At 37.6% G+C, this 14,545-nt stretch overlaps 1 protein-coding gene across 1 annotated transcript in view; it reads right to left on the reverse strand.

Annotated features, from left to right (window-relative positions):
- Positions 1-14,545, reverse strand: part of RYR2 (ryanodine receptor 2) — a 740,642-nt gene that overhangs the window by 185,190 nt on the left and 540,907 nt on the right. The window contains 6 exon segments of the mRNA XM_036828245.1: positions 604-694; positions 2,034-2,254; positions 3,774-3,943; positions 9,266-9,386; positions 12,090-12,195; positions 13,961-14,147. Of these exon segments, the coding sequence (XP_036684140.1) occupies positions 604-694; positions 2,034-2,254; positions 3,774-3,943; positions 9,266-9,386; positions 12,090-12,195; positions 13,961-14,147 (896 nt within the window).

A 14,545-nucleotide genomic window follows, 5' to 3' on the forward strand; every position in this document is an offset into this window, starting at 1 on the left:
CACACCTAATACCTTAATCGTGAGCCAGGATTGGTACATTACATGACGGGAAAATATTCCCAAGTCAATAAGACAGAATGAGACTTGATCATTCATGAACAGAATAATAAAGCTGGGAAGCAAAAATGTCAGGGACTTTACTGTGACAAACTGTAACTGCATATACATAAAGATTATATTTGATCCTTATGAAATGATATTTGGAAACTGTCATTTGATTACCAGCTTAGAAAATGTTGTTTTTAAAACCTATTCTTTATGCCTTGAGGTTGCTAATACTTTAGGCCAGGCCTATTACCATGTTTTCCAGCCTAAGAATATCCTGGCTCATCTTTTTTCTTGTGGCCCATTTTCTTTCCATTGATTTCTATTTCTCTTGATTTACAGTAAACCAATCTTAGGATTTCTCTGGTCTTTTATTACTTGTTTATTTTAGGTTGAGGTACACATATCTATAACTTACATGCCCATTTCAATAACTGGAAGAAATTTTCCAGCATCAAAGATCAAACATGATGTATCTGAGAGATATACATATTGCCAATAGGAAACAAACCCAGAGGACCCAGTAATCAAATAACTACAAACACTTCCTGTACTTACCTTAAGAGGCATCTTTGCATGTTCATTTAATAATGGGACATCAAATACTAATCTTCTGAGTAAGTGCTGCATCATAGAAGGTCTCAGTTGGCTGGTGGAACAAAGCTAATTTTAATAATGAACATTTAATAATTTCTAAACTAAGTAGATAATTCACTAGGCTAGATTATACATGCCAAGAAACTGTGCCTACACCTCTCTTCAGATGATGTTAATTTTAGGTGTTCCTAATCCAAAGATTAACCAATAGTTACATACTTTTGTAAAAAGTTCCATTTCCAACTCATCTCTAGCTCCTTGATCTGAAGACCAACCCTTATTTGCTACAGGAGACGTTCCTCTTCTGCTCCTTCCCTTCCTACCACTCACAACTGCAGACCCCACTGTTGCTACTAATTTAGTAAATGCTTCTTCCCTCACTCCAGTGAGTGGGAAGGGTCTTCAGTGACTAGATCGGAAGCAGAAAGAGGAGGGAGTGTAGGAGCAAGAGGAAGAGAAAAAGACTGAGACCGAAATTCTGCCAGAGGAGAAAGGGAAAGAAAACTAACACACAGTGACCATTTACTGTGTCAGCCATCCTGAGTGCTTCATCTCATTTAATATTTAGAAAAACTCAGTGAGATAGATATTTTGATTCCATTTCACAGAATTTTGGGGTCAGGGAACTAAAATTAGATTATGAACTAATCTCCTTTTTTTTTTTTTTTTTTTTCTTTTTTTTAACCTCCCTCAGTCCCATCTGGCTCCTACATACACCCATACACTCGTTCCACTATGAGTGAAAACCTTTCCTTTACCAATGTACTGGGCAGGCTGCAAGCTTTCACCTCCAAGAGCTCCCGTCCATCAGAAAGAAACCATTACCCTAGCTAGAGGCCTGAGAAATTGTCACTTTGACTGTCAGAACCTCAAAAGGAGAAGATATGCTTCTGGTTTTCAGAGTAAGACCTTCAAACACTTCTATCTATAGGAAGCGGCTTTCCAGGCTGGAGGAAATGGTCTGTCTTCATCACTGTCACAATAGGTCATACTTTAATATTATACTACATATATTTTTTATCTTTAATAAGTCTCTGTTTTCTCTTCTCTTCTGGAAGAGGAGTTAAAACCATCACACAGTGAAAAGGGGAGAATCTATTAATATTACACTAACGTGGCCGGCGACACCTCACACGCCAACATCCAGAATAGCATCATTGGTCCAACACCGTATCCAATGGCTAGATACTGAGAAAGTCTTGGAGACACACTCCTGAACTTGATCAGGAGCAAGGGCACTCTGGTAAGACTCATACCCCAGCACATAAAATGAATTAATTTTATGGTCCAGAAATTGTTGACAATATTCAAAACAATCTGTCAAGGGCCAGAGACTAAATTCTCTTTCTTAAAGAAGAAGAAACTTGGTATAGACTTCATTGCCCACTTACCCACAAATAGAGAGTAAACACACTTCTATGGAATCTCGTTGAGCTTTGGTAAGTGAGCAGCCCTTAGAAAGTCTGTACACGGTGTGAAGTAATGAGTCAATGAGGGAAGCATGGTGCTCAGTGCCAGCAAAAAGAGGAGCACATCTTGTTAACAAAGGCAACACGGCCGTGCAAAGGTACCGATTGAGGGCCAGGGCCATGTCTGTAGCGCTCAAAGCAGCCTAGAAAGGAATTGGAGAGGAGACAGTCATTTGTGTTGGGCAGGAGACAACTTTCAAAGGGATCCACAAGTTGACGTGTACTTTCATTACCTAGAAAACGACAAAAGTACGTAATACAGAAATGGATTCCTCTGTTATAGATTTACCTGTGGTTCATATGCTTTTTTATCACTAAAAACAATCAATTTTCAATTGCTCATAAATAGATAAAAATGAATGAAGTAGTATCTATCGCTTCAAAAGGCCCCAGAGGCTCATGTTCTAAAATAAAATATTGGGGGCTTCCCTGGTGGCGCAGTGGTTAAGAATCCACCTGCCAATGCAGGGGAAAACGGGTTTGAGCCCTGGTCCGGGAAGATCCCACATTCCGCGGAGCAACTAAGCCTGTGCACCACAACTAGTGAAGCCCCTGCTCTGCAACAAGAGAAGACAACACAATGAGAAGCCCGCACACCACAATGAAGAGTCACACCCGCTAGCCACAACTAGAGAAAGCCCGCGCACAGCAACAAAGACCCAACGCAGCCAAAAATAAATAAATAAATAAAATAAATTAAAAAAATTTTTTTAAAATAAAATATCAAGGGTAGGATGGATGAAAGATAAAGACACTAATGATATCAAAGAATGTGACTGCTTCCCTTTACTAGGAGAGGTAAGAGAAAGTTTATTCTCATAGTAGATCTCAAATACATAAATTCTTTCTGAATTCTATATATGAGTATTAATTATATTTCTGTTCATGTCCACCAGCATCAATAACCAAAGGCTGATTGTCCTACCATGTTATCAACTATACTACTTAGGTTCAGAATTTCACATGAACACAACCAAAACAGAACAAAAAAATTCAGTTTCATTTTTGTGATTCTCCTCTCACAGCTTTCACTATTGCCAACTCAAGATCTGATTTCCTCTGATATCAAAAAGACTCATTTAATTGAGAATAATAGGAGGTTTTATTATAGCTACTAGAATAACATTTAGAGTTTCAGCTTATTTTACAATGTTTCAAATAGTAGAACACTTACACTGATAATGGCAGATTCTCAATACTGGCCACTGGATTCACAGGACAGATTTGAACCTATATGTACATTAATAAATGAAGACACCAGGATGATACTGTAATTGGCACGACTCAGCAATGTCCACTAAACCTTCTCAATACTTTAACTGCTTTTGTTGAGATGCATAATTATTTATGTTGACTTCGAAGTGAACAGGAGCCACTGTGACCTCCCAAATCAGGGTTATATAAACTTTCTATTGTCTTCCATTGCATCTGATCAGAACTCTTATCTTACTCTTCAGGTTGTCCATTTTCTCCACTATTTAGTGAATTCCTTGAGGATATCGTCTATTTTGTTTTCTGTTTACCCTATGCTTGCCTAAAAATATAATAGGCACTCAATAACCATTTGGTGACAATGAATGAATGAACATATCTATGAAAGAATATCATACGGCAGAGACTGAAGAGTTAAAAGTTGCAGAAGTCATTTGCTCAGATCATTACCGTATCTAAAGAAGCAGCAACCCGCAGATCCGGCAGAAAGCCAACCTCGAGAAGATGGAGGAGGAAATCTTGAACCTCAATTCCATAGACCCTGTCAAGGAACAAAACCATGGCTGCCTTGTGATCTGGGCAAAACCCCGCAGACATGTCAGGCTCCACCACACTCCCATCTAAAAAAGAGAAGGTGACACATTGTTGTTAATGAAATAGATTACAAATGGCTACTTTCCAGCCTGCTGGTGTTTTAAACAAAGTTATCCGGTGAATGGTTTCCTGTTCCTCTACTACCCTCAAGCAAGGGCTGGGACTTAGCTGAGGCAATATGGCAGTGCAATGTAAATCCATGGTCATTTAAATGTTATTTGGGCATCCACTTGTTAACTATGTGTATGATCAGGACATAGCATTATGCCAGATACCGAGAAGGAAACAAAATGGCACCCAAAATCCAAACTGTAAAACTGAGAGTAAATATCATAAAGCTAAAATGTAAAGCAAGGTTTGCATTCTTTTCAATACAAGAACCTCTTGAAAACTTAATAAAACATTAATAAAGTTCATGTACCCTATGTGATAATCATGGTACATTTATATCATTTACATATTTATGGCTTAGACAATTACAGAATAATGAACAAAACTCCAGGAACCAGTCTGACTTTCAAATGAAAGGTGTTTCATTAATCATAATAGCATTTAATAACATTTAAAACATATTTGAGAGCCATATTATTTTCTCTATCAACAGTCAGTGCTTGATGCCTATATAGAGGAGCGAATTCCTTAGTATAACTCTGTAGATTCATAGAGGGGATCACTGATATGAAGAATTAGGGAATTACGTGCCCACTGAAAATACCGGAGAACAAACTTGTTTTCTGTTTGACCATGTGATAATTATGCCACATTGCTGCTGACCACACACTATAAGACTCTGCAAATACTATCACAGAATCTTTATTACTGATGCAATGTTGGAGAAAGAAGGACCCAGGGAAACATGATTCATGACCATACCCATCCTGAAAGAACACAGTCACAACGTTTTTGTTTTCATTCACAGTCAATGAATGAATTTGATATTTGAATCATGAAAATGAACAAATAACAATGCTTTAAAGGAAATTAGACTGAAGACTAGTACCAAATCACTTCCATTCCTTATAATTAATAATAACTAATACACCTAATACCTTCCTTCCTGTAATTACAATAATAAGAATAACAATGCTTGTCATTTGTGCTGTTGTCAGGTATTATGTTAGGAATGTTCCAGACACACTTTCATACAATTTTCACATGTGCACTATGAAGGTGGTACTATTATCTTCCTTTAACACAAGATAAAAACCGACTTTTAGGGAAGTTAAATAACTTGTCCAAAATTGCACATCTAAGTCATTGGCAAAGTTAGATTTAAACTAAGTAAAACTGGATTTAAAATCCAACCCGAGGTAATTTAATCCTTAGGTTAAATCAGCATGCTCTAATTTTTGATTAAAAATCTACATGAAATTCCAGTTCCATTCTCCTAAAAAAAAATCACATTATAGGTAATTTATAGTTATAGGATTCTATTCTTCTAACAGAAAGCTGTGCCTAACGAAATGATAAGCAACTCATTGATCTTGAAATAAGATCTGTTTTTTAAACACTCATTCAGGTGGACATTCATTTTAAGGAATGCTACAGCTCCAGCTGCCTGGGAATGAAGACTCATGGACTGGCTGCTGCTTTATGTTCTCCATCTCCTCAGACACACTGGGGACAATAGAGCTGATGAACTGCCTCCGCTCAGACTCCTGGAGAATGAATTGGCACAAGGAGGGCCAGCTGCACTGGCTTTACCCGGTGCTGCCTGCGTCATTCATCCACCTAAAATTACTACCTCAGACAATCTGCCCAAACCGGTCTGAACCAAGAGCTGCAGGAAAAGAATATCTACTTTTGAGATTAGATACTTGCCCCTTAATTTTTCTAAACTCCTCTTTCTTTCATTATCATTTGGGGCTACCCTCTAGGTCTAGGATAAGTATAATAAAAATGTATGAGACCCATCAGAATGGCCCTCATCAAAAAGTCTAGAAACAACAAATGCTGGAGAGGTGTGGAGAAAAGGGAACCCTGCTACACTGTTGGTGGGAATGTAAATTGGTGCAGCCACTATGGAGAACAGTATAGAGGTTCCTTAAAAAACTAAAAATAGAGCTACCATATGATCCAGCAATCCCCCTCCTGGGCATATATCCAGAGAAAACCATAATTCGAAAAGATACATGCACCCCTGTGTTCATTGCAGCACTATTTACAACAGCCAAGACATGGAAGCAACCTAAATGTCCACCGACAGAGGAATGGATAAAGATGTGGTACATATGTACAATGGAATATTAGTCAGCCATAAAAAAGAATGAAATAATACCATTTGCAGCAACATGGATGGACCTAGAGATGATCATACTAAGTGAAGTAAGTCAGACAGAGAGAGACAAATGTCATATGATATCACGTATATGTGGAATCTAAAAAATGATACAAATGAACTTATTTACAAAACAGAAAACAGACTCACAGACTTAGAAAACAAACTTATGGTTACCAAAGGGGAAAGGTGGTGGGGGGAGGGATAAATTAGGAGGTTGGGATTGACATACACATACTACTATATATAAAATAGATAATCAACAAGGACCTACTGTATAGCACAGGGAACTCTACTCAATACTCTTTAATAACCTAATTGGAAAAAGAATCTCAAAAAGAATAGATATATGTATATGTATAACTGATTCACTTTGCTGTACATCTGAAACTAACACAACATTATAAATCAACTATACTCCAATATAAAATAAAAATTAAAAATAAAACTCATGGCCTAGGAAAAAAATGTATGAGAAAGGCCTTAGCTAATACTGAGGGGCAGGGTACTAATGTTTAGAGACCAACTTCACATACTAAATACAGAACATATAATAGGAATTATCAACAATAGCTGGTGATGCTTAAAGAACCAACTGACTTGTCATTGAAACCTAAGAAGAAATATTGATGGTTTGAGTTTTTAAAGTTGATTTAATGCATACCACAGAAAAATAAAAACATACAAGTTTCTGTCTGCATTCTCCATAAAAAGAAAGAAGTTAAAAAAAAAAAAAGCATCAATTTAACAATGACCAGTAGATAGTGTTTTAAAAATTAGCTTTCAGTGTGACTGTGATAGTTCACAAAAAATCCTTTAAATCCTAAGGTAGACAATATACTGCATATTTATGACAAAAAAGTCATAACGTTACTATAACCCAACTAAATAGGACAGGAAAGAAACTAACTTGGAAAATCTTAAAGGCTAGTAAAGACAGATAACTGGAGGCAAAGGAGGTACACTGAGACTTTTGGGGCAATTCTGAAAGGGACATCTGGACACTCTTACAGTCCTTGTTTTTGGTTCTTTGTTATTCCTGATTTTAACTGTAAAGGCTAGCATTTCTTTATTCCCTAATCTGTGTGTCACTGGTATTATTCTTATCTTTTTTCCTGAGAGTGTCAATTTTGTGGCTCAGAATGTAGGGGAAAGACAAGATATTTTAGCTAAGTAAATGAACACGAGTTAGAAGTAAGGTGAAAAGAAGGTAAATGAGGAGAGTCTGTTTATACACAAGAAAAAGAAACTGCCTAAAATGGGGAAGACAAAAAGCTAGGGGACAATTTTTAAAGTCCAGCTTTCCCTAAATTTAGAATGAGTATTCAGTTATCATGGCTGTTTGTGTCACCTGAAGATGTGGGTATGTAAGGTTAGCAAACACAAAACTTTACTTCCTAACAATACGGCCGGCAAGTAGGGTAGACCGCTTGCCATTACACAGTGGTCCCCTCATTCTAGACTTGAGGTACTGACAGCTAATCTTCTCTGGGCATAATTCATGAAAGAAAAGGGTCATCACGTGTCCTTCCTATCTAATTATGTTTTCGTTCTAAAATCAGAAGCTTGTATAAAAATGATATATGTAACAATATCCAATAAAGTCTGGAAAACAGAGCAAAACTGCCATTGGAAAAAGGGAGAATTAAGTATAATTTGGGACCTAACATATCTTTTAGGTGCCTTCAGTAACTGCTTAAATTTTTTTACGGGAGGCAGAGAGTGAATTACCAACAGGGAATTGGGCCTTGGGCCCAGGCCATGTGCCATTTCTGTTGTAGTCTGGGCTAGTGCAGGGGCTCAGCGTGGGGGAGAACCGGGGTCCTATCACCACCTCCACAGTAAAGCATCGGCTCCTCACTCCATCCTTCCTGAGCTGGGCCCTCCCATCTCCTCCCAACCCAACGCGAGCAGGGCTGTAAGGAATCACAGCTTCTGGGCGTTTACATGGAGAGTCTGTTGACTTTATTTTACATGCTTTTGAGTTAACATTGGAAAACTAATCACAAGCAGTTCTAAACCAAAAATGGCATGTTGTAAAAGAACAATAAACGTTGAGTTAAAACGGGGAGAAACAAATCTTTCCAAAATGTTCTCCTCAGTCTTGAAAAGAGCACTTCTTTCAACACACTGGCAATTTTTAAATTGCTAAGTCAAAACCTATGACCATTGTTTTTAAAAAAAAGCATTATAAGCAAGTGACCACGAAAACTATCAAAAAGAGTGAATTAAGGTGTTGCTGTCAAGAAAGAGAAGAATAGGGGACCAAAGAACTCTAGGAGAGACATTAGATAAAACAGTTGAGATGCTTATTTCCCTTTTCTGGAAACTGAAATGTCACCTGAAAAAGAATCAAAATCTCTTTGGAAACAGCTGTTTAAAAACAATGCATGTAGAAAGTATTTTATAAAAAATATATATTTTTAATTGGGGTATCGTTGCTTTACAATGTTATGTTAGTTTCTGCTGTATGATGAAGTGCATCACCTATACGTATACATATATCCCCTCCCTCTTGGACCTCCCTCGCACCACCCCTCCATCCCACCGCTCTAGGTCACCACAGAGCACCAAGCTGAGCTCCCTGTGCTATACAGCAGGCTCCCACTAGCTATCTTTTTTACACATGGTAGTGTATATATGTCAATCCTAATCTCCCAATTCATCCCTCTATGTCCACACATCCGTTTTCTACATCTGCATCTCTATTCCTGCCCTGCAAATTGGTTCATCTGTATCATTTTTCTAGATTTCACATATATGCGTTAACATATATACAGTGGAATATTACTCAGCCATAAAAAGGAATGAAATTGGGTCATTTGTAGAGATGTGGATGGATCTAGAGTCTGTCATACAGAGTGAAGTCGGAAAGAGAAAAACAAATATTGTATATTAACACATATATGCGGAATCTAGAAGAATGATACAGATGTAGTTCATTTTTTAAAAGAAACTTATGTAGTGTAACTATGCTGCAGGGAAAGAAACCGTGGGTACTGATGATCTTATTGAAAACATCACACCATCCATGTCCTACTGAATTACAAAGAATGGAAATTCACCTTACCTTTGGCTATCGTTGGCATCTGAAAAGCAATGCTGATTACTCCCACCAAATCTCCCAGTGGAATCAGGGATCTCAAAATAGACCTGATTCTGATGGCTTCTCCCTTAGCAGCATGAATCAACTACAGGCAGAAAAATAAAGGAACAAAGAATAACTTTGTGAAATCAATGTTCTAATTCTATCTAGAAAATTGGAAGAATGGGAATCCAAGTCTAAAATAATTTTCTGTTAATTATATATACATATAAAGTTAGACCTCTTTAATAACAGAACCACTCTATGATTCAGCAATTCCACTCTTGGGTATATATCCAAAGAAAACAGAAACACTAATTCGAAAACATATATGTACCCAAATGTTCATAGCAGAATTGCCTAGATATAGCACCCTAAGTGTCCATCAACAGAAGAATGGATAAAGATGTGGTGTGTGTGTCTATCTATATCTATATCTATCTATATCTATATAAATATAGATATAGATAGATAGACACACACACACAACAGAATACTACTCAGCCATAAAAAAGAATGAAATTTTGCCATTTGCAACAAAATGGGTAGACCTGGAGGGTATTATCCTTAGTGAAATAAGTCAGACAGAGAAATACAAATACTGTACATGATCACTTATATGTGGAATCTAAAAGATAAAACAAATGAACAAATATAACAAAACAGAAACAGACCCACAGTTACAGAAAACAAACTAGTGGATACCAATGGGGAGAGGGAAGGGGGGAGGGGCAAGACAGGGGTAGGGAATGAAGAGATATAAACTATTATGTATAAATAAATAAGATACAAGGTTATATTGTATAGCACAGGGAATTCAGCCAATATTTTATAACTTTAAACAGAGTATAACCTACAACAATACTGAATTACTATGTTGTACACCTGAAACTAATATAATATTGTAAATCAACTATACTTTAATTAAAAATTTATTTAATTAAAAATAAATAATAAAGTTGAAACTCTCTCAGAAAGTGCTGTTTCAGGCTTACAGACAGATATTTACTTGCCACACAATTTTCATTGACTTCAGCACACACTGAGTCACATACTGCAGTCTAGGCCAACAGGTATATCCATTAGAATAATAGTTTTTATCCTCTCTGGGGTATTAAAGTATTTTAAGACTGATAAGTCTGTGAATGCTTACCTCCCAAAATTACATATAAATATCTATCCATAACATGAGCAATAATACTAAGGGAAAAATTATTATCTTTAGGTTCTGAACATATACTAATATTTAGGCTGGTTTAGCCTTTTTTGTTTTGTGATAAAAATGTAATTGTATATCCACCTACATTCTACCCTGATTTCTCCCAAGGATGGGTTTATAATGTTGGGGAAAATGGTGAACATGGATCCTAACAGGTGTTTTAGACCTTCACTGGCTAATGAAGTATCTATGAAGATCATGGACCTGACATAGTCAAGGATCTCAGCCCGTCTCTGCAACAGACTGGAAGCTTCCAATGCCAGGGAACGCATCTGTTCCTTCACCACAGAGTGTGAAACACAACCACAATTTCTGACACCCAGGAAGTCCTCAATTAATGGTTGTTGAAAGTGAATAAATTTCCGAAGTGCCAAGGTTAGTCCCTTATTAAGTCACTTGGTTGTTTTTCCCTTTAATATAATAGAACAAAAATCTTCTATTTATTAGCATAATTTCTCTCATGTTTCCTTTGATCTTCCACTTTAACAGGAAAAGAATGAATATTGTGAGCATAAAGTTTTTTCTCTGCAATGGCCTTCCAGCACACAAATTTTTGATAGTCTATTCCCATTTACTATAATGAAAATCTCATTGACAACACGTTAAGTCGTTACAAAAAATCAAACTCCAGGTTTTCTAACATTCTAATATTTCTACATCCTGCAATTCCTCTCTGTTCACAACAAAAGATTACATCCAGAAAGCAAGAAAGTTTTAACCTATGGGTGTGAGAGAAAGAGACAAAAACAAACAATCAAACCCCGCTCCCCACACCACCCCCCCCCCCCGGAAAAAAGACATAGATTCGAAGGGTAGGGAGAAAGGTGATGTGTTATAACAGTCACTTTGGCTTCATGCTCAGAGCAGTTGGAAGTGTATTTGCTTTCTTCCCCAGGACTGGTCAATGTGCTTCAGACTCTGGCTGTTTCCCATCAACAGATCATGAAGCTAATTTTATGGGCCCCGGCTAGCATTTTTTAATTAATATAATGGAAGAAAACAGAATAGATTAGAATAAAGTAGAAAATAGGAGAATGCATTACAAAGTAAAAGTAAGTATCATTCCACAAACTTCAATTACCTTTTGGTCAAAAAGTTTATGAAAACACTAATCAATAGGGTCTACATAGCTCTTTCCTTTCCCCTGACCTGCTCCCAGCCCCACTTTCCCTTAAACCAGTGGCCAGCACGTAGCAGCTCCTTCAAAAGGACTAAATGTTATATAGCAAGGAAACAACCCTTGATAGGAGTGGTGCTTTCTGCATGCACTAAAACCGGAAAGGACACTGTATAGGAAAAATAAGTTCTTTCCTTCTTAAAGTGTGGGGAGGCTTATATGAGTTTTAGAGATATATTAGTAACTGACTATTGTATTAATGACTTGTAACGAAATCTCATCACTAATTTCTGTAACCAAGAAGATATTTCCAACTAAACAAACACTTGTTCAGCAATGAGGCTGCAGCGATTATTTTTAATGGAGCGTGAAGATTGCTGGTTTTGGATACTTTTGTGGTTTTTGCCAGTGATGGATGTCTTAACAAAGAGGAATAAGCCAGGATTTTTGTTCTTGGACCCCACGGCACTTACATGCATTTCAGGAGCACAGCGTCCTAAGAGGTCAATCAAAGCTGCATAAAATGTCATGATGGCATTCCCCATGTGGATGGTATCATCTTCCTCCTCTTCTGTATCACTTTCGTGGATTTTTCAAAAGAAACAGAAAGAAAAGCAAAAGAGATAATAAAATGACGTTTCAGATTTATTACATACTTCTCAGAGGAAAGGGACCAGTATGGTAATTAATTCTGCCTCTTCTGACACTTTTCACATATGTGTTTAATATACAGCTTGACATTTCAAAAAGGAAAATAAAAATGGGTTAAAGACAAGATTTGAGATTCTATCACCAAGAATGCATCTGTGGGAACTTTAATATTAAGATTCCTTCAAAATGGAAAAAAAAAGAGGAATTATTAATTTGATGGATTCTGCTCATTTCTACTGGCAGGCAAGATATTGACAGAAAATAATTGACTGAAGAACTTGGTAAGTTTACTTTTGTCAACAGCATACATTTAGAGAAAGGGTGACAAAGATCTGTCCTATAAGATGACATATACAAGGCACCCAGTACGGTGATTTGCCCAGAGTACTTCATAAACGTGATTTCATTTACTCACCTCTCTCTTTACTCTGCCCCACCCACTCACTCCCAAGTAATACAACATGAAAAACATAAATACTTCATCATCTCGTTGATGAGAGACAAATTTGGATGGCCCTGGAAGATCATGTCATTCCTCGTTTAGTGGCCTGGCCGAAAGCTGCCTCAGCTGGACTCAGCAGTCTGCAGAGTAACAGCAAGGCCTGTTGACAATATTGTTCCTTGCAAGCAATGCTGTTCCCAAGGTCCTCAGGTGCACACCCGCTCAGGTGGTACTCGACCAGCAATCTCTTGGTATATTTTCTACTTGTTGGAAAAACTAAGGGATTCCTAGTTCCGCAACAGCTAACTGATAAATATGTAACTTGCTTTTTGAGTGCTCCCAGCCTGGAACCCTGGCCTTGCTGTCGATGGAACATTTACGCCAGCTCTCTAAGTGGGAGAACCAGGGTTTGCAGGACTACCTCTTTGCTTAGAAAATTGCCTCCAATAAGCCCTATGTTATATCTTTACCAGTGGTGCTAGCAGTGTGGTTACATGGCCCCCTAGCAGGACACTCAGCTCCACAGATTAAAAACATAGGAAGCTGGGGCTTCCCTGGAGGTCCAGTGGTTAAGACTCCATGCTTCCACTGCAGGGGACATGCGTTCGATCCCTGGTCGGGGAACTAGATCCTGCATGCCGCGTGATGCGGCCAAAAAAAAAAAAAAAAAAAGGAAGCAACACGCCTGGATGAATTTATTGCTGGAATCAAGTATTAACAACAAAGACTATGGAGAAATGTAAGGTAGTCGCTGCCTCCCCGGTCACCAAGACCTTAATAAAGCATTTTACTCCTCAAAGTGACAACATCCCCTTTTCTCTGCCAACACACCACTTTAGTTAAGTCCCCATCCTCTTGCTAAAGGTCTCTTTCTCTCTTACTATTATCATGAAAATTAGTTCCAGCTAACCTCCCAGTAAACTCTATTCTAATTTCAAAGGCTCACCTGCCATCATTTGTAAGAACTCACTACTCCCTAGAGCCCTGAGAAAATTCACAAAATACATCTCCTCCTACAACCTAAGTTTTTTTCGACTAAATCCATACAATCTTCCTGAGGTCCCTCTTTGTTAGTTCACCCTATTCCAGCAGCAAATTCCATCCCTTTTCTCAAAACACATTTCATTTTCAAGGGAAGAAAGCCGGAGTACCAGAGAATTATACTGCAATTAAGAGAACGCAAATTATATTTTGTAAAATTAAAAGTCAAGTAGTATCATTTAATCTTAGGAGTGTGTATATTCGACCTACGGGGTTTTGCTGGATCCACTAGTTGGTGAGGGACCATCTCGAGAAGGATCCTCAGCTATTTTTATGGCTTCTTCCATGGTTGCGAGCAGACCATTCCCACCTTCCCCCCTCAAGGCAGGACCAAAACACTCAGGCCTCCGGATGAGCAATCTCACCACGACATTTGCATTCTCCTCCACGCTTTCCCCTAAGATCAAACGGGGAACAGGAGTAAGCAAACATTGACTACATGGAAGTTCTGAGCAAACAATGTTATACTAATCTGCTTATATTTAGAGAAAAATAACTAAAACCTAATAAGGTAGTAGTAGAGCCAAAGTTGAATCCAAATTACTAGTGTTCTGTCCATAAGACTCAGTAAATTTCTTTTCTTGCACTTAAAATTTTCCAAGTAAAGAAAAGCATGATGGAGGTATAAACTATTCATTTTTGTTAATTTGTTATAGGAAGTGAAATCATGATCCTAGCTATTATTAGAGTCTAATTATAAAAACAGCAAGAATGTAAGTGCCTAAAAATTTTTATTTAATAATGAAAGCCCAGCATCACGATCAAAATAAATATTACAAAATAAATTATTACTGT

This window comes from Balaenoptera musculus, chromosome 16 (genome assembly GCF_009873245.2).
Source record: "Balaenoptera musculus isolate JJ_BM4_2016_0621 chromosome 16, mBalMus1.pri.v3, whole genome shotgun sequence".
In the NCBI taxonomy this organism is placed as follows: Eukaryota; Metazoa; Chordata; class Mammalia; order Artiodactyla; family Balaenopteridae; genus Balaenoptera; species Balaenoptera musculus.